Source organism: Mus musculus, chromosome 8 (assembly GCF_000001635.26).
Source record: "Mus musculus strain C57BL/6J chromosome 8, GRCm38.p6 C57BL/6J".
NCBI classification, from domain to species: Eukaryota; Metazoa; Chordata; class Mammalia; order Rodentia; family Muridae; genus Mus; species Mus musculus.
In genome coordinates, this window is record NC_000074.6 from 110822595 (window position 1) to 110848397 (window position 25803).

The following is a 25803-nucleotide window of genomic DNA, read 5'->3' on the forward strand; positions in this document are numbered from 1 at the left end:
GTCAACGTCTATAGTCTGCACTAACTGTGATTTTTCACGAGGAAATTAAAACATGCAAAGTATCAGATATTCAGAAAGTGTTACTAATCTTGGTGGGTATGACATTACTAGTTTCTTAAAGCAAAACACTATAGAGATAACATTACTAAGTATAGGAGGGAAGAGGTACTGCCCTAGATTTGCTGTAAAATACTCCTTTAAATGGGAAAATGAAGACTCATTTGTGTGTCTCATGCTCAAGCATTTTAAAGTATGAAACTAAAACTGAAAAAGCACAAGTCTGCCATCTAACTTAAGTCTTTGCAGGTCCTGATTCAGGAAGTAAGGCACATAGCACCGTGAGAGCACCGATGCTAGTTTACACTAGATTCCTGCTTTTTGTACCATGATAAAACTCATCTCCTTTGGCTACAAAAACACCCAGGCTTCTACACACTAGAGCTAACATGGTCAATTATGAACTGGGAGGAATTCACTTTAAAAGACTAGAATACTATGGGAACTATAGGTCACTACTGAAGACTCATTTAATTCCAAACCAAAACACCTATCACAAAGCACTTTTTACCAGCTATGAAGACGCTTTGTGTGTGCTATTTCCAGGCCTGCCTAACATGTTCTAAGTGTTGAGAAAAATCAGTCTCTGACAGCACTAGATGATGAGTTTCCCAAGGCGACTATCTAGAACTACAGGCAAAGAAAATGCTTAGACTGGATAAAGAACAGGCTGATAGATACCAAAGAAGGCCTTACACCAATGTGAGCCCCTGGACATCTTACCTGTAGTCCAATGTTCAGGTACAGGAAGCCAATAGAGCCTCTCTCACCCAGCTCATCTTGTTTCTCAGTCCCACCCATTTCCACAATACATAGAGACTCAGGCTGGGCTGGGAGAGCCTGCATACTCAGAGGCTGTAAACAGTCCTAAGGAACAGAAGTGGGGAGGAAAAATTGCTGTAAGAGACAATTCTGGAAAACACATACTCACAGAAATCTGCTAGGATTGAAGGAGGATCTTTGTTGAGGAAAATGGAAACCCCAAAAGAAAACTGAGACAGTAGATGCTTATTAAATCTAAATCTCAGAGTAAGTTTTGGGGAGCTCTTGTTTATTTCTGTCAAAGTGGATAATGGTCAAAGTAAGAAAGTCATATTAGGCCCTATAATAAGTAAAATTCCTTTTTAATCACCAGTCTTAGGATTTTAAACTGAAGGCAAGGCTCCAGTGGTTTAAAGAACTTGTTGCTCTCCCAGGATCTACATGTTGGCTTGGATACTTCCTGATACAAACATGCAAGCAAAACATGAACAACATAGATAGAATCTAAAACACTACAAAAGGGATTCAAGTCTTTTGAGGAAGAAACACATAGTAGCCACAGATCAACATCCTTAAACATCCCGAGGTGTGCTATGGGAATCAAAGGCGGCAGCAGCATACACCTCACCACACTGGGTGCTTAGGATCTCACTGCTGGACAAGATGGGGGAGAGGAGAGAAAAACAATAGACACAGATTTTAGGGAGCCAGGTGCTTAGGGCCCACCCAGAAGACTAAGAATGCCACTCACTGATGGGTCGAGGGAGATGATTCTGACAGTGTTGTCCACCAGCCCCACAGCCAGGAACCGAGATCGCTGTTCTCCAGGGGGCACGTTGGCCAGACTCATGCACACCACATCTGCTGACATCTCTTTCCGCTCCGTGTACTCATTCAACTGTCCTGACTACAGGAAGAAAAACAAAATAGGTCTGTGTGCTACAATTCACCCTGTAGCTCTGGACTATGTATGAAAGGAAGATGGGCTGTTAAGACTTTTTTTAAATTTAATTTTATTTTTGCCTCCTCTCACCCCTCTTTTTGCTTCTGAGATGGGGTTTCATGTAACTATTATTAGCTACGTTCAAGGATGAACCTGAGACCATGGCCTCCTCTGAGTTCTGAGATTACAAAGGGTCTGAACACACCCTGTTTATACAGTGCTAGAGATCTATCAACTGAGCAACACTGCTAACACTGTTTTATATCTCACTCCACTTTTTAGTAAGTCAGTGACCAAGAATCTCACCATTTCAGATCCCAAAATCAACTTCACAGGTTAGTGCCCCAGAGGGAAAGAAAAAAAGCAGGATGTAGCATAAATATACACTATCCTAGACCAAGAAACAAATATATAAAGCCATTTATCTGTTCTCATCATGAGAACCCTGAACAAAGCCAGCTGTGGTAATGCAAGACTATAATTCTAGCACATGGGAAACAGAAAGGGAGACAGAAGAACAGGGTCAAGGCCAATCTAGTCTACATGAGACCATCTCAAAAACAAAACCCTTTCCTAATACACCAAAGCCAATTCAAACACAGTCAAAACAACAACAAAAATGTCAAGTCTACTAGAGATTTCTGTAGAAGGTAAGTTCTGGATACATTTTCATATAAAATAGCAAAATCAGGAATAGTAACTCATGACTAATCACAGCACTTGTGAAGTTGAGACAGGAAGACTGCTGTGAGTCACCAGCCTAGAATTCTACATTAGACTGTATCTCAAAACAAAACAAAACAAAAAACAAAAAAAGAGAAACGAGACAGAAGAAAATAAAAGAATTCTTTACCAAATATTCACTAGAAGATGAGGATGAGGTACAAAACAAGCTATTTGGCTTTCAAGAGATTTCACATCTGTAATCTGAATTAGATTTCCTAGTTTTTGTCCTTAATCTTTAAAAAAGGGGCCAAACTGTCTTGTTTGTGGACACTTCAGAGTCCCAATTCTCTTTCTTGTGAATCCATGCATGCTTAAGATACATACACTGACAACACTGCCTAAGCACAACAACAGAACCCCACCCCAAGGACCATAATGGAAGATAACACAGGGCCAGCAGAACAAAACAAGTAACATACAGGATCCATCTCGAAATAGACCAGCTCTCCCCCAGTCAGGGCGATCACCACTTGTCGCTGGTTCACTGCACACTTCACAATCGTTTTCTTGCCGGGAGTCTTCCACTCATTAACTCTTTTATCTGCTCGTATGTGTCGGATGCCATCTGGATACACCTAGAAGTCAGTCAAAGAAGAACATCTAACTAGCAATCTGATTGTCACCCAGAATGGCCCTCACACTGGCACACTGGGACCACACAAATGAGGCACTGCTTGTTTTTGAAATGTTCATGCTTTGCCACCTCAGTTGAGAAAGGTCCCAAGCCCACATGTTAATGATAAAGATGAGAAAAGCAGTGATAGGGAATGACCAACAGGGAGGAAATGTTAGGCTTCAAATTTTCCTAACTGCCGAGTTATTCAAAGCCTGAAAGGGATGAATTCTCAGTACCCCTTTTTATGTTGATAAGACATTAGACCCTCCCCTCAGGTTTTCTGGAAGGTGAGAATGAAGAAACATGAATTCAAGCACACCACAAAACAAGAGAAGGATGGGCAAAGGATGGGCAAAGGACGGACGGCCAAGGCACGCTGAGGAGGTGCACGCTCACCTGCACCAGTGCATCATCTCCTAACAAGGAGCAGGACAAGGTTGGAGTGGTGCCCAAGAAGCCAGAGTCAGTCACTTCTTCCACAGTCTCTCCGATAGATAGCACAAGTGTGGCATTCACGAAAGACACAATGATGTAGGCATCAAACTCATCTGGAAAAAAGAAAACAGAGGAGCTGTTAGGAAAAATTCAAATTTACTAGCATTAGAAAGGCAGTTGAGACACAACAGTTTTAGAAACCTTTCACAACACTTCTATGTGCAGTCACTACACACATGCACACACAAAACAGAATGTTCAAAAGACGATTGGCTGTCCTAGCAACCTACAAGTAAATGCCCAAACACGCTGAGTATAAATGTCTGAAGACTAGTATTTCCTTCAGGTATTTGGAAAAGAGACGATAAAAATAAAATAATAATAATAAAACATATAAGAAAACCTTAAGTAACTGTGTGAAAAACTAGAGCAAATCTATTTGTGCCAATTGCTGACTGACTGATGGGGTATTATGTAGCCCAGGCTGGACTCAAACTCAATATACAGCCAAAGATGACTTTGAACTTCTGACTCTACTTTCCTTAGCACTAGAACTATACATAGGTGTGCCACCATGCCTGGCTTATGATGTGCTGGAGATTGGAACTGAGTTTCCTGCATGACAGGCAGCTGAGTTAATCCTGCCTGATTCCAACCCACTTAAGGGACATTTTAAGAGAAGAGATCAGCCAGGCGTGGTGGGGTACTCTGTGAATCTGAGCACTCAGGAGGCAGAAAAAAGTGGATCTCCAAGTTTGAGGACACCAAGGCTATGTCTCAAAACAAACAGACAAAAAAACCTCACCAAAACAACAACAAAAACACCCCCCAAAAAAACCAAAAAGATACCCAAGCACTAACTTCTTCTAAAGGGAGCGAATGCAAACATATATATATATATAATCTTTAGTGAAGAAAATGACTACTTGAGGGTTGAACATGTTTGGTTTTTCGAGGGCTGGAGCCTGGGAATCCTAATCCCACTGAGAAGAGAGAGCACCAGTTACCCAGGAAATGGGGGAAGGGCAAATGTTGATAGTCAGTGCCTGACCTCTAGGGCTTTTCTGTTTAAAATTGTTAGCAACACAGTGGTTACAAGCAATCTTACTAGAATTTGCTTTTCATAATGTTGTTTAATAAACAAACACTAATGAGTTTCTCAAGGTCTTAAGATCTGAGTTCTATAAAGGCAATCTTAATCTCCTGCCCAACCCCATTGCTAAAGGCCATCTATTTCCCATACCTTCACTCCACAGTATAAAATAACTTCTGAGTTGCCTACGTCAACAATATAGAACACCGGATATATACTGAATAAAGTTACATTTACTGCTTTCATAAGTTTTTTCCCACTCAGTATCTGTATTTCTATATCAACTTTTGAGTGTCATTTTGTGCCCAACACAGAAATCAGTGAAACAAAGGACAGAACAACAGAGTAAGGCACTAAACTTGATTGGCAGCTACAGGGCTCTACTCGCCCCGAGCCTTGTCAGAGCTCGATGCCACAAGACTAACCTACTTACTCCATACACATCAAGGACCATTTTTAGTTTGTATTACTCCAGATTATTATCAGAACTACTTTAATCAGCGTTCTTTATAGGAGGGTGAAGGCACATCACTGGTGCAGCCTACACAGGACTCTGACCTATTAGCAGGACGTACAGTTTGGTGATTGTAATCAGTATTTTATTATAGAAATAATGGTATGTGACTGTTTCACACAGTAAGGGTTAAATGCTGTTAATAAAACTTCCAGTTAATAATACACATATACAACATGGCTAGCAAAAAGTAAGAATCAAAGATCTTTCCCAACCCACCACGCAGTTCAAATGATAAATGGACAGACAGGTAACCCATAAAGCATATATACAATGTTAGAGAGCAGTGCTAGACCAGACACTTGGTTTTTGATTGTACTGTCAGCAAATGCTTTGGAAAATCATTTACAATGATTTTACATGTCGAGCCCTGCTTGCTATCATGACATGTCTCAGAGCATGAAGGCGCTGTTCAGGCCTGGTGTTCCAAGTTCCACTCACAAAAGCCACATAAGGATGGACAGAGAGAACCAACTCCACAGAGCTGACCTGTGAACTCCACATGCACATGGTGTCACACATGCCCACACATACACTATAACAAGTAAATACTTTTAAAAAGGAAATTAGGATATGGTTGTTCCTAAATGGATTTCCAATAGCTTACGAAGACCTAAACTGATCTCAACATGACATCAAACTTAAAACTTTACTCCAGCTCTGAACTTTTGACTTGGAAATTTCTGACATGTAGTAAGAAACTGTTTATTTTTATGAGAACACTACATCATCTCCCGTGTTCCCATTTACTGTACCTTCAAAGCTGTGTGATACTAAATTACAGCAAACTAATTAAGGACTTTAACCAGCTACAATTTTCAGTGTCTCCCCTCACTTGAGAGGAAAGCAGTGTCTTTGGGAGAAATCACGCGGTTCTTTCCTTGCTGCTTTTACTGTTTACACCTTCCCTTTAGCCACAAGACCCGACTACTCAGATATAAAGGAAATGCTCAATTAACAGCAGGCACTTTGTCTAAATAATTCCACAAGGAAGAGAGCAATGACTACTGCTTTAAAAATCCCTTTAACCACAGCTTCCCTGAATACCAACCACACTGGAACTTCTACCATTGCCATTCCCAGCAATGAAGTCCTGAGACACATTAATAGTCTTAGGGAGATTACAGACCTTAAAAGTTGACATTCAATACCAAAAATCAAGCTTCAGACACTGTTATTACTAGGAATTATAAATATTCACAATGTCTTTTTCGTCCTGTCTCAGTGAGGGCTCTCTCAGGGAAAGAGAACGCCTCTGTAGGGCCAAGTTCAGTATATTTCCTTTTCCATTTCTGAGCACTGTACAGCAACCATGAGAGACAATGCTGTACCTTTCTTACCTTACTAAATTATTATTAGCCGTCTCCAAACAGTAACATGGCCCCAGTGGAGATGACCAAGCTTCCTGTGTATCATTCACACGTGGTATTCAGAGTACCTGGCTCTTATCTCACCTTAGTTTAATGTATTATAGACTCAAAATGTTTTCTCCAGGACCTAATCTGTCAGTCGAGACATCTGGAATGGATAATTCCAAAGGAGAATGAAGCTGTGGTTTGCTTGTTACATGTTCTTTCAGGTTCATAAAAGCCAAACTATTCCTACTGTCCAGAGGGGCTAATTCCTGCTTTAGACCAGATGATGAGTGTCACTAAGATGCACACTGACATCCACCTGCAAAGTTCCCTGAGAGACCCCGTTAGGGCAGCCTCAGTACTCTGTGAAGGCCATCCCTCTCCCTATAGATCCCACAGTAGACCCTAGCAGTAGGTACACACCTGTGATAATCAGCACCTTCACCAGCCACCTGTGGAAGAGAAAAAAAGGCTTGGTATTGGTAGTATGCATCACCAAGTACCAGCCAAGGTTAGTATTTGCCTGAAGACGGAGGCACGTGTGGATAGAGGAATGCTCACTCAATAGGATCGTAGGTTATCTGGAAAGAAAATGACCAGAAAACCTAACATGTTTTTGTGTATAATTGACCAAAGTGCAGTAAAAAGTAAAACTGATCAAGAAACATTTGCTACCTAGGTTTTGATATGTAACAGAGAACAGTTTCAACTACTAGTTCCACCACACTAGAAACAGCCTGCCTATCACTGAATGCTATACCTTCCTTCACTTTTAAATAAGTCTGTTTCCTCTCCTATAGTCCCTCCCTTCTAGCAGCATTTGTATGCCTTTCACCACATCAATGAACATAGGGGTTGGATACCTATCCTTTTTATATTCTTATTGTTGGATGGCTCTGTAGGATCTGGCCCAGTAGCCAAGTGCTCTGCCACTGAGTTACCCCAGTGCTCTTAGGCAGAAATTCTGTGCTAACTGCTCTAAATGGACAGCAGGATGACAGCACACAAGAAACCAATGCTTTAAGCTCCCACCACAGAGTGAGTCAAATGAGCTTCCAATTAGGATGCAGAAGACAATCTCCTGCCTCTGTTATTTAAATGTATTGGCTTTAGAGTCACTACTTGAGATATTCTGCTTTCTTCATAAAAATGAGTAACTTCTGGCAAACCTAAATCTGCTCTAAAATTTTCAAAAACTATCTAAAAATTAGAAGCTGGGCAGGGTGATATGTGTGTCACCACTGCACTCAGGAATGATGTGAATACAGGACCATCGTGGAGACACCAAGTTCGAGGCCAGCCCTAGTACAAAGTGAGACCCACCTTTAAAAACAGTAGAGCTCTCAAGCATCTTTCTAGTTTAACTAATCGAGGTAACAGTTGCTAGAACTTTATTATCAAAGCCCATCAAAACTAAGATCAACATTAGCTAGCTTCTTATGTAGAAATTATATTCAATGTATAAATCTCTTAAAACCAAACATCCAATCACCTTTTCAGCTAAAAGGAGCCCACTAATTTCCTGCTGAAGTTCCCCTCGAAACTCATTTGATTCCAACTAATGAGAACAAAATCCACAGAAAAATATTCTAGTGATTTCCCCACCTACACATTTCCCAGCTCCCTTCAGCTCATCCATTCAACTAGAACATCAAACCTTCAGGCAGAATTATGGCTGTTTTCTAGCCAAAGCTTTATTCGCTGGCCAGACCTCATTTTCTAGTTCTACATTCCTGAGAGAAAAGATGAAAATAAGGTCGTAGAACAAACCTTCTGCTCCAAAATGAACCACGAGAAACACGACAAGAGCTACCGTCCCAGGACTGACACTCATGTGGAAAGACGTCCTTGCCACTGCACTGGAGCATCACACACGCTCCAAGCCTTTCTGGTTTAAGGTGAGAGGACTCAGCCTCCACCTCCTTCACAACTTCTTTTCTTCACACTCTTAAACTGACTCCACTCAATCTAGGCTTTTCTGATGAGTAAGCAGAACTGACTGACTGACAGGGTTTATAATCTTGACTTTCATTGTGATTTTTTAGCACAATGAAAACATAGTTCAAGTGCAATGAGGAAACAACAACTTTCGCTTAGAACATACACAGATGAAAGCAGAGATTTATAGATCACACAGGCAGCTCAAGAATTCTGAAATGTTTATGCAACTAACAGTCAATTTATACCCTCTCTATCCACTTTCAGAAAAAGCAGCAGTAAACCAGGGTACCCTGATCAGGAGAAACCTCAAAAAATGTGGTGTTGTGCCAGAAGTTCCTGGCATATGGCACTAGATGAAACAATACAGACATAGTAGGAATGCAGTTTCTAAGTTTCTTGGCAATGGCTCCCAGGCCCCATCTTGACTATAAGAAAAGGGACACTTACCTTCAATGTGCCGACGGACTGTCCAGACAGCATTGGGGTTACCAGGGAGCTCAGAAACAGCCATTTCCGACACCTAACAGAAGAGGAGGCAAGCCACAGATCCAGTGAGCATGACTTCCAGGCTAAGTGAGGTAGTAATACCCCAAAGGCAAAGGCCTCATACTCTACAATATAGAAAAGGAACTGGACCACTTATTGAAAAAGAACCTAAAATTCAGACTGAAGTCCCCATGAGAGACTTCAGGAAAAAGTCCTGGAACACACAGAAGGATACAGGTTTTATAGCCAAACCTATACATTTTTCGAATGCCTATATCCTTAAAAATTAAAAAACAAACAAACAAACAAACAAAAAACACCATTGGAAATGACAGAGCTACAGTAGAACACCATTGCTTTCTCTAAATTCCGTAAGACAAAAGCACATCTTTTTACACATGTTAGGGAGCATACTGCTCTACCCCTGGGCTGACAACCACCTTACAAGTGCTTTTTGTTGTTTAACTACACGTTGATATTCATTATTTTATGTATATGAGTGAATCCACCATAGCTGTCTTCAGACACACCAGAAGAGGGCAACAACAGATCCCACTGAAGATGGTTGGGAGCCACCATGTGATTGCTGGGAATTAAACTTGGGACTTTTGGAAGAGCAGCCGGTACTCTTAACTGCTGAGTCATCTCTCCAGCCCTACTCTGATATTCCTTAAGGACAGTCAGTAGTACATTAGACACAACCTCCGTATTTATTATCTTTAAACTTTTTCTGTTAATATAAAACTGCTCTAAGATAGATTTGTTAAGTACTGTTAAATGGCCCAGAGACAGAGTAGACAGCTTAATGCACAGTACTACTTAACTACATATTATAGAAAGAGTGAATAAACTCAAGTCATTATCATTTGGGGTTTCCAAATATACTGTAGAACACAAAAAATTCATCAGTAAAACTTAACTATCAAGTATGCCAAACAGAAAACTTTGTTTTTATTCAAGACAACAGTATAAGTAAGACAAGACATATAAGAAGGAACAAAGCAATAATCATCAATTTTGAATTATTTTCAAAATACAAGAGCTCTGCTTATAAAGTTGTAAAGACAGAAGGCAAGGCATTAAAAAGCAACCTCGGGACTGGAGAAATGGCTTAGTGGTTAAGAGCACTGGCTATTCCTCCAGAGATCCTGAGTTCAATTCCCAGCAACCATGTCATGGTGGCTCACAACCATCTGTAATGGGATCTGATGCCCTCGTCTGGTCTGTCTGAAGAAACTGACAGTGTACTTGTATACATACATACACACCTAAATAAATCTAAAAACAAAAAGAGCAACTATGGAGTGCTTTATCTTACACTACACCAAGCACTCTTCCTCTTGTTGATGTGCATCAAATCTTCACTAGGAGCGAATGAGCAGTAAGTAAGCCAAACCTCTGGCTCCCTGCTCGCATGCTGAGACAGCAGAACTGCTCTTTCTGTCTGCTGCCAGCCCAGGTTTGAGGAAGACTGTTTCTCTAAAAACAACGAAAAAGCTACATAGTGGTGGCGCACAGCTTTTATCCCAGCACTTGGGAGGCAGAGGCAGGCGGATCTCTGAGTTCGAGGCCAGCCTGGTCTACAAAGTAAGTTCCAGGACAGCCAGGGCTACACAAAGAAACCAGAATCCCTGACTTGAAAAACAAATAAGGAAGGAGAGGAAGCAGAGAGAAAGAGGAAGACGGAGAGAAGAAAAAGAGGAAAAGCAAACAGGCACACATGCTGGTTTTAAATTTGATCAAGGACACTCGAAATTTAGTGAAATGATGGATATTTTGGCAGTGAAAATATTTTCAGATTTCCAAAACAGTAACATTTTCTATAAACTCCACCTGCATTTTCAAAATAACACCTATGTTGAACAAACTAGGCTTGAACTTAAAAATCCTCCTATCTCTGCCTAATGTGGCTCAAGTTACATGCACTGTGTCCACTTTTATGACTAGAGCATGCTATAACTTAAGCTATCTCAACCAGACAACAAATACTAAAATACAAAAGCTAAAACCAAAAAACTGGTCACAGAAAGTATTATTTACTTCTGCCAAGATGTCGCAGGGAATGAATCTGAACTACCATACTAGTAAGCTAAGGAGCAGGTAATCTCAACTCCATAAACGTCAGGGACAAGATAAAGTACATTTGTATTCATAGAAAGCAGTAATTTATCTTTGATCTCCTCAAAGTCAGACTGTATAGTCTTCTGTGCCCGGCTTCCTTTGACACCATAAGAGAACCAAAAAATTCCCATCTTACCTCAAGTCCATGCCTTAAGACTCTCAGGGAGGACCGGGGTCCCCTACCACAGGCTACATACAGCTGTGGGGTGTCTTCATTGGCCAAATCAGCTATCTGCACAGACAACAAGAGAAAAATGTCTATCATACTACATTTTTAAGCACAATTACAAGAGGATGAACTGTTCTCTGATTTAAAGTTACATAAAGGTTACTGACTGGAAAAAGAGAAAAGACCCCAGCATTCCACATTTAAAAGAATCAAAAAATGGGCTATAGAGATGGCTCAGAGATTAAGAGTAACCTCTGAGAACCAGTAAGTGGTGGCGCATGCCTTTAATCCCAGCACTTGGGAGGCAGAGGCAGGCGGATTTCTGAGTTTGAGGCCAGCCTGGTCTACAAAGTGAGTTCCAGGACAGCCAGGGCTATACAGAGAAACCCTGTCTCGAAAACAAAATGAAACAAACAAAAAAGAGTAACCAATATTCTTCCAGAGGTTCTGAGTTCAATTCCCAGCAACCACATAGTGGCTCAAAACCATCTATAAAGGGACCCAATGGCCTCTTTTTGTTGTGTCTGAAGACAGCTACAATTGCACTCATATACATAAAAATAAATACCACACTTGAAGAGTTTGGCTGTTCTTATCAAAGTTTCCTTTGTGGGTTATTACTGTCTTGATTTTCAAAAAAATAAAATAAAAATTTGGTTCCCTTAAAAATAAATAAATAAATCTTAAAAAACAAACAAACAGGGGGCTGGTGAGATGGCTCAGAGGGTTAGAGCACTGACTGCTCTTCTGTAGGTCCTGAGTTCAAATCCCAGCAACCACATACATGGTGGCTCACAACCACCAGTAATGAGATCTGACGACCCCTTCTGGTGCGTCTGAAGTCAGCTACAATGTACTTATGTATAGTAATAAATCTTAACAAAAAGAACAAACAAACAAAACCCCACCACCTTGCTGGGTGGTGGTAGCAAACACTTTTATTCCCAGCACTCCAGAAGCTGTACCAGCAGGAATAGGCAGAAAGACCTGAGTTAGAGACTATCCTGGTCCACATAGTTCCAAGAGAGCAAAGGCTGCACACAGAAATCATGATGAAAAACTGAAAAACCAACCAACCAACCAACCACCAACCCCAAACACCTATGTCAGGTATTCCAAAGTCTGAAAGAAACTTTGACATTGTGTGAAATGAAATGTTGTTATAACCTGCACCCAAGATTAGTGTTTCCTTGTATTTATAAGTGCCAAGCTATACTGAATAATTATAACGTTGCTACCCATGAAAACAATTACTAAGTTTCAGATTTTCCAAGAGTCATTTACTCTACCTAACCAGTACTTTCAAAAACCTATCAGCCCCATTGTTAATAGAATATGATTAGTTACATATCCACATACATGCATATGATGCAGTGAGCCAACAACTCTTAGGTAATGCATCAGGAGTCTTGAACTCAAACCTCACCACTCAGCCACACGTGGCAGCTTACACCTCTAATCCCAGCAGTCAGAAAGCTCAGGCAGGAGGAGAGTGAGTTCAAGACTAGATTTGAGCTATACAGAGTAAGACTGACTTGCTTCAAAATAAACACTCCTCATAAACTGACAGGTTTTAGTCCCTGAACTTCTGTAACTACCAGGTTTCCACAGTGATGATTTCACAGGTAAGTTGTTTTCAGACTGCATCTCAGTTTGAGGAAAACTTTAAATCATTACATTTCAGATTTAGTAACAGTAGGCTGGCATAGTACAGAGGTGGTTGAATAAAGCCACACCTGGCAAAACAGAATAGGAGAGAGGCTGTCCAGTTCATCCACCAGCACGAGATTTTTGAGTGGTCTCGGCTGAAAGAAGAATGTGTCTCCTTCTTCTAGAGGCATGGCAGACGAAAACTCAGGTTCTTCATCATCATCTCCGAGATGGGCAATTTGATACAAGTAACTGGGAAAAAGCAAGAGGTTTTCTTTGGCACAGGTTATACAGAAACAATTTGAACACAGATTTCAGTATGCTTGGAAACAATGTGACAGCAGTTAGCTATATAAACTTCAAAGGGAGAACAAATGGCAGGTAGAGCAGAGTATGGGCTGGGGATAGCTCAGTTGGAAGAGTGCTTGACACACCAGCATGGGGACCTACACTCAGAGCCCCAATACCCACGTATAAACCAGGATGCAGCCGTACTCATACTAATCCCAGAGATGGGAAGACAATCCCAGATCCCTGGAGCTTACTGGCTAGCCAGCCAACACAGAATCAGTACATTTCAGGTTCCTGTAAGAGTCTATTTCAGAAAATAAGGTGAGGAGACATTGAGGAAGACCTGACATTGATGCCTGACACCCACCACACTTCCCCTGTATACAATCCATAAATAGCACAAAATTCTAGAAACATGTACGTTTTAATTATGAGAAAATGGAGCTCAGATCAGTAAAGTGATTTGCAGATATGTTAGTAGATAACTGGCAAGACCCTGTCATTTTTACGTAGTTTGGAGTTGTGGATACTGGTCTTAAATTGGTCATTATAGTTCAGACTTCTTCCACATGGCAATGAAAATCCATCACAGATTGTTAATACTGAGATAGAGGAAATAATGTCACTAACATAGTATCTATATTATCTTATCTATATTATCAATAAGATAATGTCCTATCTTGTTGAGATTACTCTATAAAGACTGGATTTTGCAGGAAAGCAAAGCCAATTAAGTTTAGACTGGAACCACTATAGGAAGTAAAACTACAATGCTTACACTCGACTAAAAGCAGTAGAAGAAAAATAAATCGAGATTTCACAAGAGGTCCATTAACCAAAAATATTAAGCAAGGCACACTGGTGACAGAGGCAGGCAGTGTGTGGGCACTAAGAAACGTCAACTGCAGGTCTGTACTAGAGAGCACCACATGTAGAGAGAAATCTCTGGCTTTCATTGTTCTTTAGAAAATCATCTCACTATGTAGTCCAAGCTGACTTCAAACTTGAGGTCCTCCTGCCTCAGCCCGTGCCACCATACTTACAGACATTCAGGGTAGTAACTGAAGCCACTACAGTAGAGGAAGTTAACAATGAAAATTAACACAAAAACTGGGCTGGAGGAACGACTTGGCGTGGGGATGGTATTTTAAAGGCACTTGCTGCTCTTGCAGAGGACCTGAGTTTGGTTCCCAGTATCCCTATCTTGACAGTTCACATCCACTGCAACCCCAGTTCTAGATGCCTCCCCTGACTTTCTACACGTATTTGGGGCATGTACATGCATTCAGTGCACATACATATAAAACACAATTGTAAGTAACTCTAAAACCCCATAAAAAAGGTAATGCAGTAGAAGAAAAGGGATAGGAAAGAATGAATATAAAGAGAAAATGAGAGCAATACTTATTTTGAAAAACCTCAATTGTTCTGTGGAAAGACACAACTCCGAAACCACACCTCCCTTCTGCTAACTTTTTACTATCTGTGGTTACCTGGGGGTTACAGTGGTAAGCTAGGATAATAAAAGGATTACTCACTGATTTCCAAATTCTGACGCCACAAAAAGGAAGCCTGTTTTAAGCACACACATAGCAGCAGCAACAGGCACAGTATCAAAATACTTGAGGCGGATCTCGGTTACCTGGAACAGAAAGACGGCTATCTATGCAAGTGCAACTCAGCCACAGAAGCCCGCCATGGCACACCGCGCGGGGACAAGTGAACAAATGACAGTGCAGCCAGGCTGAGGGCTGAACACGCTCTACTGCTCTTTCTGCATCAATGTCGGCTACTTCAGACTGAGCCTACATGGCAGATAGTAAACATCTCAAGTGGCTTTACAAGGCCAGAAACTTGTTAGCCAGAATGAGAAAACTCAAATTCAAAGTCAAACCCAAAGATAACCACTTTCTAAAGTATCTAAGTTTCTAACTTATTTTCCTCTTTTATTCAAAGTAGATTCTGGTCTCAGACCATACACCCCAGTCAGTTTCCCTTCCTTCACTTCTCCCAGCTCCCGAAACTTCCTCTGCCCCAGATTCTCTCTCCCTCCATTTCTTCTTCTGAAAAGTAAGATAAGGCAAAAGTCCTCCTTTTCACCTGCTGAGAATCAGTCACACCTGCTCCCTATCTTAGCTCAGGGGGAGTTAGGATGCGCAGATGTTAGGATGCAGCTTTGAGAGCCAGGTAGTGAGATACGCCTCTATCTCAGCACTCAGCGGCAGGGACAAGCACATCTGAGTTCTAGGAAAGCCTGGTCTACAGAGCTATGATTGTCAAGGCTACACAAAGAAACCCTGTCTCAAAAAACCAAAAACATTAACAAAAAGTCAAGCAGCCTTGAAAATCTTGCATGCATAAACAGCGAGTACTTTAGACAAAGGTTTTAAATATGTTCAAATTAAAAATAAGAATAGATTACAGCAAATAGACACTCCTCTATCCAAGGTCGACTTACCATATCTTCATCTGTCTCTAAAGTGATCTTAAAGATATCTCCCTGCTCCGTTTGGGCCAGAAAGAAGAACATGGACTTGGTCTTATGGGTGGCAGAGCAAACAAAAATCATTCCTCGTTCAGGGTCATCCAGGTCATTCTGGGAAACCAGACACAGGAACGGCTTAGACATGAGCAACTCGCTGTGCTGGAATCCATCCTTTCCCAAAAGGAGCTACACAGGGCACTCAGGGACTAACACACAAACACTGCCCACAATAGCTGCTAACAACTAACACTTGCCCCCAGTAACAACAAACAGCTAATATTCCACTCTGCAGCCTGATCAGATCAATAAGGCAAAAATCATCTCCAGAGGAGAATGTCAGAGAAGAGACATGAATTAAATGGTCATCATTTCAGGCTGTTCTTAAAAATTTTAAAACAAAAAAGCACACTCATCCACACCGCCATGGAAACCATCCACCAGCACCAGCCTCTGCAATGGCAGGTTCCCGCTCCCCTAGAAATAAGTCTGGTGCTTGGAGTTTTTAATGTTTTCAATGTTTTATAAAAATACTTCTGCAAGTAAATTCATTATGAGTTTTAATACCTTTTCGCTGCTCCAAGCCTAATACAAATTCCTGGCAATTAGACGTTTAGTAAATGTCTCATCAACAGGCTGATTTCAATGTTTTTAACCAAGATTAAATTTTACAGTTTAACTTATAAGGTTTGACCCAGAGACACTAATAAAAATACGTAAGTTGAGGGAGCAACAATGTCAAGGACTGGCTCAGTAATGAGATCAGTAATGGATCCACAGAATGAAGAGACTGCAAAAGAAAGAATATTTACACTTAAAAAAAAAATCAGTCGATACCCCACAATGACATGAATGGGAGGTACCACCTTAATAAAGTGATAACTTGCTTAATATGTAGTCATCACCTAGTACACACAAAGCCCTGTACTCCAAAAATATTAATAATTTCCCCTTCAAAAGATTATCTAGTTTAGGGGGCTGGAGAGATGGCTCAGCAGGTAAGAGCACTGACTGCTCTTCCAGAGGTCCTGAGTTCAATTCCCAGCAACCACATGGTGGGTGGCTCACGACCATCTGTAATGGGGTCTAATGCCCTGCCCTCCTCTGGTGTCTGAAGTCAGCAACAGTGCACTCATATACATAAAATAAATAAATCTTTAAAAAAAAAGATTATCTAGTTTTAGGGGGCTGAAGAGATAGCTCAGAGGTTAAAAGCACTGACTGCTCTTCCAGAGGCCCAGAGTTCAAATCCCAGCAACCATATGGTGGCTCACAACCATCTATAATGAGATCTGATGCCCTCTTCTGGTGTGTCTGATGACAGCTACAGTGTACTTAGACATAGTAAATAAATAAATTTTAGACTAAGCTGGTGAGGTGGTTCAGCAGGTAATATGCTTGCCAAGGCGAACAAGCGGAGTTCAGTTGGAGCTCCTCGTGATGGCAGGACAAAGCAAAGCCGCCTCCTGAGCTTCTCCTCTGAACCCCATACATGAACCATGGCATACACACACACACACATACATACACACACACTAATAAATGTAAAAAAGTGGAAAATATTATGGTGTAATCATTAAAAACAAAAGCCTAATTCATTTCATGAACAGTAGTGGCTCTATGACAGAGACTTTACCCGTCTCCTGGGAATTGGACATCGGATGTCTGGCTGGTCACCAAAGTTCTTGTAGGTGATATAATTCTCAGAGCAGATTAGCACTCCACTTGGACCATCTGACCCTCCAGGAACTGTGAGAGAGGAAAAAAAGCTTAAACTACCTTGAGCTGCTCTTATTTTCAACTGTTCCTCTTCCCACTTGATGATGCTAAAAACCAAATGTTTCTTCTAATGGTCACCACTAATAAAAGTATTTGGAAAGCAGGGGTGAGAGGATCACAAGTCAAGTGCTCATCAGTTATGGAGTGAGTTTGAGGCTAGTCTGAGCTATATGAGATCCTATGTCTAAAAAAATTTAAAAAATAAAGCCAACCATGGTAGTTTGCTTCTGTAATCTTAGCACTTGGGAGGACGGAGGATCAAGAGTTCAAGGCCACTTTAGCTACATAGTAAATCCTGAAGCCAGCCCAAGGAATATGAGAAAATATCAACAAGTAAAACCAGGCTTAGTTTTAACTCAGTAGGTGGGGTAGGTGACAATCCCTGGGGCTTGCTGCCAGTGCTCATAACTGCTGAGCTGCATCTCGAGGTCCCTTCCTCAAATCTGATATTCATGTAAGGCCATGTCCTCTCGTAGTTTTAGTCTTCTAAATAAGGAGCTTTTATTATTTTACTAGTCTCTAATGAAATGTGTTTTGGTTTTTTCTTTTTTTTCCTTTTCTTTTGAGACAGGAGTCTCATGAATACCCATAGCTATTCTCAAACACAGTAAGATCCAACTGCTTCTGCCTCTCAAGACCTGTAACTCATTCTGAGACAGGTTGGCCTCCAACTCAGAGATCCCAAGCTGGAATTAAAGAGTGTAGCTCTTGGCCTTTAAAAAAAATCACTTTACCATCTTTAGTCTCAAGAAAAACAGAAATCTGGTATGGTAGCTAACATCTGTAATTCCAGCACTAGAGACTAAGGCAAGAATGGCTTAGACCACCATTAGGACTACAAATGAGAACTTGTCCAAAAGCACGGAACAAAAACATATAATAAACTTAGTTTATTAAAGTGATACTATGATCCAAATCCTATGTGGTAAGCACCCACATGGTAGCTTAGGATAGTTTGTAATTCCAGTTCATAGGAAATCCAATGTCTTTTTTTGGTCTCTATTGACATGCACACAAGCAAACCACTCAAATAAAGTAAGTTGCCCGCCGGGGCCCCCCCCACCTCCGGCACAAAGGAGGACTGCAGAAAAGCACCTGTAATAAGGAAGTTGCCATGTTCCTCCAAGGGTTCACTGTATTTCCGAACCACATGATTTAAGCCAAGGTCCAGTTCATAGAAAGTAAGTGTCTGCTGGGTATTGGCTGCTGCTTCCCCTGTTGGATCATTGTCTGCCTCCTGTAAGACAGTGCCACAGAAACGAATCATCAAGTTTTAGACTTGGAAAGGATATCAGGACTTTACATACAGTGAAGCAAAGGTTCACAGATTGCAAATAGTTTGACAAAGTTTAAGCTACAAAGGTAGAAAGAACCACGAGGATCAAATCTCTGCTCTGGACCCAGGCAGGGCACTGCTAGAGAACACTGCCTTCCGTCCAAGCCAGGAGCGGTGTGCTCAGCCTTTACTGCTCCCCTTAAACAAACCAGCACCCCAACCCCACACACAACTCTGCTTTTCTCATGCAGCTCCTCTCAATAAATATCTCAGGTCAGACCCAGTCCAGTCATTCAAGTCAGATGATACTTCACAGTCAAGTGCAGCAAAGACTCTCAGTAAAGCATTCATATCTTGAAAAAGATCCATTAGCAAGAATGACTTTAAGATCTACAGACACAATTAAACTTGTTTTAGGAAAAAATCGGACATGACGAAAACAGCCAAGGAGGAGGAGGAGGGAGGGAGACACCTTGGTACCTCATAATCCATTTCCAGACAAGCAAACATAGGATTCTCAAATCCCACGTCTACGCCAACCACGTGATACACCAGAGTGTTCGCTTTGTGGGCCTCCAGGGGAGAGGAAATGGTAAGTCGGGCTGCAGCGTCTCTGTTCAAGATATATACCAATTTCTGCTTCTCAATTGCACCTGTTGTTAAAGGAGATAAAGTAGCAGATTTCATGAAAAGACAGAAACCTAAATATTTATTCTTTTAAATAAGATCATTAATCATCTATTGAAGATGAGATAAACTAAGAAAGAAAAAAAGAGAACAAAACAAAAAAAATTGTATGGCAGTTTTTACTTATCGTTCATTTTTAATTTCACAAATAAATGGTAACAAAACCAAAAGAAAAAAAATCATTAACAGTCACCACTAACTGTACAAATACACTGCCCTCTACTGTTAGCAGACAACAAAAATCATTATAATCCCCCCTAACAAATATCTTAATACCCCTCTAACTTTTAAGAAATTTTTAAGGTGCCCTGGACTTTAAGAGATGAGAAAATACCCAGTCTGTTAACTCCTCTTTGAATTGGTCCCAGTGGTTCTGTCCCTGGTCAAAGGTGGCTTGCCCTCTAGAGGCCTGATCAGATACACAGAATCTCCATGAATTCTTCAGAGAAGAGACATGATTGTGAATCATCACTTCAGGCTGAAGAAAGCAACCAAACTACACAACTGAGATCACTTCACTGTAGCCTTCGCTGCAGATAAAATAAATTCTTTCAAATAAATAGTTTACCATATGACTTCGTTTCAACTTAGTAAATATAAATGTAATGCCAAATGCTGGCGAGTAAGTGATAACTAGCACATCGCCAAGATCACAGCATGTCACACCACACTGAGCACTCAGAGCAAAGAAAGTAAAGGAAGACACTCACTAATCATAACAGCTCTTCCTTTGGGATCCACAGCTAAGAACTGGCCAGGAACAATACGGCGACATCCGCTTTTGCCAAAAGTTTCTTGGTGAATTTTCTCAAACATATTCTTTGATGGCTGGTATTCCAAGATAACAATCCGGCCTGAGTCACTGCCAACTACAATGTAGTCTTTGGTGCCACCTGTTAGCCTAAACGCCATAAGTGACCGGATAACACCAAATACTTCAACAGTGAGGAGGGTATGTACTTTGCCAGTGTTAGGGTCTGGGCGTAGTAACTCCAAAATCTTCCCACGGGAAACAACAATTTCCTGTTGCTTGGTTCCTAAATTACCAAAATAAAGATCATAAACAGAATGAGCCCCCAAAATAACTAGGATGCATAGAAACAACAGCAAAGGCAAACAGAATAAAATAGGCTGGGGAAATCTATGTTTTGAAATAATTTATTCTAATTGAAAGAACTGATTAATAAAATTATCAAACACGCTTTTTATAAAGGGTTACATAAGTTAAAAAAAAACAAAACCTTTATTGTCCTAAGACTGGCCAGCAATATACCCAACTGGGAAGCATGTGTTCCTGATAATCGTGTGGTTGTGCACGGATCCGGATCCTGACGCTTGCTTGGTAAGCTCCACCCACAATGCTGATGCTAACTTTCACCTCCACATATGGCTCTGTGTTTGTGTGTATGATGTATGTGTGCATTGTGTAAGTGCAGGTGAGCATGTGCCACAAGCACACGTGGGCAGGTCAGAGGACAATCCCAGGAGTTAGCCCTCACCTTCCACCTTGTATAACACAGGGTCTCCTGTAAGCCACTGCATACACCAGGCAAGCTGGCCTGAAAGCTACCCTACATTGGATTACAGTATACTCCTACATTGGAGTATTGGATTACAATAAAGCTACCAAATTTAGCTTTATGTATGTTCTAGGGATCCAAACTCAAGTCCCTATACTTATACAGCAAGACTCAAAGGAGGATCTCTCCAGCCTGTGGTTTTTAACTCTGTAACAATGCTGTGTATGTGTGCACTGTGACTGTGAGTTCTATGGTGCATGTGTGAGCCAGAGGACAACTCTCAGAAGTCAGTTTTCTCCTACACTGGGCCCTAAAAATCAAAACCTGTCTGTCAGGCTTCAGCAACAAGTGCTGTTCTTGGATCTGTGAGTCCTATTTTTTTAAGACTATGTTATCTTAGCTGGGCAGTGGTGGTATACACCTTTAATTCCAGCACTTCAAGCAGAAGTGAGAGGATTTCTGTGAGTTTGAGGCCGCCCTGATCTATACAGTCATTACCAGTACAGTCAGGGATACACAGAAAAAAAATCTGTCTTGAAACACAAAGCAAAACAAAACAATGCATCTCAGGCTAGCCTCAAGCTCCGACTGGCCAGAACTCGTGCTCACAGTAGTAGTACCTCACCTCCAGAGTGTTAGGTTACAGGCATCAACTATGACACCCATATTCTTTATATCAAATTTGATGTCAAATTAAGAACCAGCTCTGGGAAGCTGGAAGAGGACTACCAGGAGAGGCCATTTTAGACTAAAGTGTGACTACCGTGACTTACAAAGCTCACGTCTCACACAATTTGGGAAGATACGCCCCTGAAACTGAGTGACAGATAATACACGAGAATTTAACACAAACCCCACACACACCAACATTTGTTTTCTTGTAAATGGGAAACATTTTGACAAAAGACAAGCAAAATATATAGTAACTCACTTCCATCCACAAAAACACTACCTGTAGCACTTACCAGAGAAGTTGCCATGGATGGCAAAGCTGATGCCAGTGGCCCGCTGTAAGGTCAGGTTGTACAGAAACATGGTGACAAGCAAAGCTGTGACCCTCAGTCAACTCTTGGTTACAGCAACGGTTTCAAGGCAAAGCAGACTACGGACACAAAAACAGAATTGTTGTTTTTAAAAGAAGCCCTGTCTGGGAACTTCTTGTTGAAATCAGAACAGGCAGAGCTAAGAGTGCTTTCTCGACGTGCCTCCTAAGCTCGCAGAGGCCCGGGCTGCAGTCTCAAGAGGGGAAAAATACACCACCACTTATATGGTGGGCACCGTTCTAGGATACTACATCTTTTGCTTTTCATTTCACATGAATTCTATGAAAGCCTGCACATTGGCATGAACACTCAATAGGCCGAGGCAGGAGGATATCTGCAAGTGTAAGATAAGTATAAGCTGCAGTGAATTCCAGAATGGACAATTCAGAAATAGCTATCCTGGAACTCAGAGATCCTCCTGCCTCTGCCTCCAGGCACTGGGATTAAAGGTGTGTGCCACTACACCTAGCAACACCCATTTTAGGTATTAAAAAAAAAAAAAAAAAAAAAAAAAAAAAAAGACAGGAATCATGGCTCTCTTCTGTAATCCTAGCACTCGAGAGGCAGAGGAAAGAGAATCACTCTGTTCAGTGCCAGCCTGAGTCACACACTCAGTTCCAGCCTATGATACAAAGAGAGGCCCGGTCTCAAACAAAACCAAACTTCTTATGGTCAAGGGAACCCTAAGCTCAAAAATCCTATCAGTTGGACAACATAGAGCAAGTGGTTAAATGCCAGAACCTACAACTTGCTCAATTAACAAACGTGCCTTTTGTGATTTTTTTTTTTTTTTTTTTGCCAGACAAATGAGAACCTACAGTTAGCTGTAGTTCAAGGGTCTACACATCCACATTATTCAAGGCTCTAAAAACCTCAGATTCATTTCCCAGAGACCCCATTCTCTCTCTGGGTTATAAATCTTACCAAACTTACATCTTTCCATATGCTTATATATGTGCATGTTCAAGAACATATATTTATTGCATATTTTATGTGCTGTCTTTAACCAAAGGATGAATTTTTTTGAGAAACCAACAAGACAGCTTTCTGCTACAGATACCGAGAATCTTACTCAATGCCTACACTATAATTCAGTTAGCGAAACTGTTAACGCTACATATAAGCAAATGAAGTTATACCTCTAAGATTTAGTCCTAAAATACCTAATAAACTAATATCTCTAAGGCTTATCCCTAAAGGTTGAACTGGCACTGGCAGCTTGAGGGTAGAGGACCTCACAATTTACAAGGCTGTCACGGATGAGTTCCGGCTGCACCATAAGCAGCGAACGTGATGTTATGACTTTGGACATTTGCTTTAACAGGGGGGAAGATGGTACCTTGCCTCGTAAGGCTCTGTATGCAGAATTTCGTGTTTGAGGCTACGAGAAGGAAACCTATGGCCTTGGGCAAGTGCTCTCTACCATTAGGTTTGGAGGATTAAAATGAGCACCTACTCACTCAACACCAAAACAAACGGATCTCCTGGCTTACTGAAGAGGTGCTTCCTGGAGGAATATCCGGTATCAGGTAACCGTAACAGCCAAACCGTGGAAAGCTTCCTCCCCCGCCTCTGCCTATAATCTCCGGTTCCACCATCACCTCCTTTTTATCTTGCACAGTCTTCAAATGGGTACTATTAGCCTTCGGGTTTTTTTTTTCTTTCTTTTACAGTAAACAGAGGTTCAGAGGAGAAACAACATTTTGCCTAACTACCAAATGCACAAGTTCAAACCAGATCCCCGGCTCCCGGGCGGTTTCTGATAGTTGCACATTTTGAACAAACAGAATTTTTACCCCTTGCTGATTGAATAGTCTTTCAATCTCGAGTCTTCCTATGCAGCCTCGGTGGGACTCCCACTTCCTCAACCTCCCCCGCGTGGTGGAAATACACGAGTGTGCCACCACGTTAAACTCGCAAGCCTTAAAGGACTCGTTCCCACTCTGAAGACACAAGTGGGCGAAGAGTCCACGAGGCCATTTGCCCACGGCAAGCATTTCCCTAACCTCACGCCTACCGAACCTCTCGGGCCTAAAACTGCCCCTGCGGCTCCGGCCGAGGTGCCGGGCAGCTCTCTCCTATGAGCGCTCTCCACTTCCTCCGCGACAGAGAAGCTGGGAGGCCACTTCTTTACCCTGCTGCAAGAAGGATGGCTTCGGTACCCGACGGATGCTGAATCGCTTCAAGGCCTAAGCCACCGCCACTGCCGATCCGCCGGCGTCCGCCATTAGCCTTCAAGACGGGCCTTCGGGTGCCGCGCGACGGGAAAAAGGTATCTAGCCCCCGCCTGATAAATAGATGTAAATTTGGGATGTTTTCATCTTGCACCTGAAGACTAATGAGTTATCTAAAATTTATACGTTACGGTAAGTTTTCTGTAAAATAGAAGGTTAGTTTTAAAAATAGACTTCCAATGGTTTTGATCGGGCATATCTGTGGGCAGCCCCAAAGGTCACCGCGCCAACGCAGAGGGGACCTCGCAAGCCCGGAAGCGCCCACCGGGAGCCAAGATGGCGGAGGTGGAGTCTCCGCTGAAATTGTCAGGAGCTCCTCCGCCACCGGAGGGGGTGGGAGGAGGACACTGCTCCGAAATCTCCACCGAGCTCATTCGCTCTCTGACAGAGCTGCAGGAGCTGGAAGCTGTGTACGAACGACTCTGTGGCGAGGAGGTGGGGAGCTGAACCTCCTTTTTCCTGGAGGATCCGGTGGCAGAGGGCATCACGGGTGTCGATCGCTTTACCAGGGAAAACGAGAAAGCAGCTTCCCAAGAGGCTTTAATGTAGTTGGGCATTTGGGTACACCTGTCAGTTCTACTCAAGCTTATTTGACCTGTTACCTGGACTACTTCCTTGGTCTGCCTCCGTATTGATTTCCCTGACGAGTAAAACTGGAAGTGGTGTGTGTGTGTGCGCGTACATGTATGTATTACATGCACACATACATATGTGTATACCGAATTGGCTTGACTTCAGAATAAGAATTGCTTTGGCTTGGGAAGTGAAAAGTTACGAAAGTTTCTTCTCGACTCATTTAAAGGAGAAGTTCCTTTCTATTTAGCTTGAAGGTCTAAGACTTTTTCTCTTGGAAGAAATGATTATGTGTGTATTTTTAGCATTTCAGTTAAGTGTAGGCATTTGGATGTTTTCTTATTTTGAGACGGCCTCGGTGTTGCCCATATTGTCTTCAAATTGGCTACCTTCCTAGAGCAACCTCTCAAGCTACTGGCATTATAGGCGAGCTCACAACTCCCTAGAAGTTTGAAATCTCCCTGTTAGGACTTTGAAGTTTTAAGACTAAGGCGCAGCTGTCTGGTCTCGGACAAGTGATTTCATCTCTTGTACCTCGGATGTGTGGTCAATCAAGTAACAGGTGTGGAAAGGATTCGGCTTCCTTTCTATTAATAGCATGCTATATCTCTTTATATACGTTTGTTTCTTTTCCATGGCAGTCTGGTGCTGTCAGTTCGTGGATGGATTCCTTGCAAGTCAGAAGATGTAACCTCTCACCTAAAAACCTTGGCAGCTGTTTTTCCCAGGGAACTTTTTTTTTTTTTCTTTTTAGATAGGCTCTAACTATCTAGCCCTACCTGGCCTGCAACTCACTATGTAGACCAGGCTTGCAGTGAACTCAGTAATCTGCCTGCCGCTGTCACTCAAGTGCTGGGATTAATGTCATGCAGCTCTCAAAGCGCTCTGAATAGAGGAAAAGAGAGTTGTTACTACCTTTGAATGTTTTCAAGTACTGCCTTGCATCTGCTCCAGCAGTTCCCACACAAGTAGTGGTTTAAAGTTGAGTGCTCTTGACTTAACATTCCTAAGTCTATATTCTTTGAAGCAATTAATACATTGGGGAAATTT

The 25803-nt window shown here is 41.7% G+C and overlaps 2 protein-coding genes and 2 non-coding genes across 9 annotated transcripts in view; 1 reads left to right on the top strand and 3 right to left on the bottom strand.

Annotated features, from left to right (window-relative positions):
- Sf3b3 (splicing factor 3b, subunit 3) overlaps positions 1-24212 on the bottom strand; it is a 36316-nt gene extending 12104 nt beyond the window's left edge. Inside the window, exons 1-16 of one of the 3 annotated variants that reach the window (XM_030243208.1) lie at positions 24081-24212; positions 21869-22005; positions 20094-20420; positions 19177-19349; positions 18516-18657; positions 17278-17390; positions 15618-15755; positions 14698-14801; positions 12955-13120; positions 11186-11281; positions 8890-8962; positions 6925-6953; positions 3501-3652; positions 2908-3063; positions 1571-1726; positions 781-924 (exon numbers count right to left, since the gene is read on the bottom strand). In XM_030243208.1, coding sequence (XP_030099068.1) covers positions 781-924; positions 1571-1726; positions 2908-2916 — 309 coding nt within the window. In that variant the 5' untranslated portion in view covers positions 2917-3063; positions 3501-3652; positions 6925-6953; ... (9 more) ...; positions 21869-22005; positions 24081-24212. The remainder of the gene's footprint in view (positions 1-780; positions 925-1570; positions 1727-2907; positions 3064-3500; positions 3653-6924; positions 6954-8889; positions 8963-11185; positions 11282-12954; positions 13121-14697; positions 14802-15617; positions 15756-17277; positions 17391-18515; positions 18658-19176; positions 19350-20093; positions 20421-21868; positions 22006-24080) is intronic. The other 2 variants (XM_006530518.4, NM_133953.2) reach the window with 2 other exon arrangements.
- Positions 15941-16004, bottom strand: Snord111 (small nucleolar RNA, C/D box 111). Its single transcript, NR_028559.1, has one exon. It is a non-coding gene; the product is annotated as a small nucleolar RNA, C/D box 111 (small nucleolar RNA).
- LOC115485679 lies at positions 19789-19864 on the bottom strand. The gene has a single exon (XR_003947723.1). It is a non-coding gene; the product is annotated as a small nucleolar RNA SNORD111 (small nucleolar RNA).
- Cog4 (component of oligomeric golgi complex 4) overlaps positions 24006-25803 on the top strand; it is a 35635-nt gene continuing 33837 nt past the window's right edge. For 2 of the 4 annotated variants that reach the window (XR_387727.3, XR_003947213.1), the window contains exon 1: positions 24414-24615. Coding sequence is in view for 1 of the 4 variants with exons in the window: in NM_133973.2 (NP_598734.1) it covers positions 24457-24615 (159 nt within the window). In the remaining 3 variants the exon portion in view is untranslated. Of the gene's footprint in view, positions 24219-24413; positions 24616-25803 lie in introns of those variants that run through there. The other 2 variants (NM_001310607.1, NM_133973.2) reach the window with 2 other exon arrangements.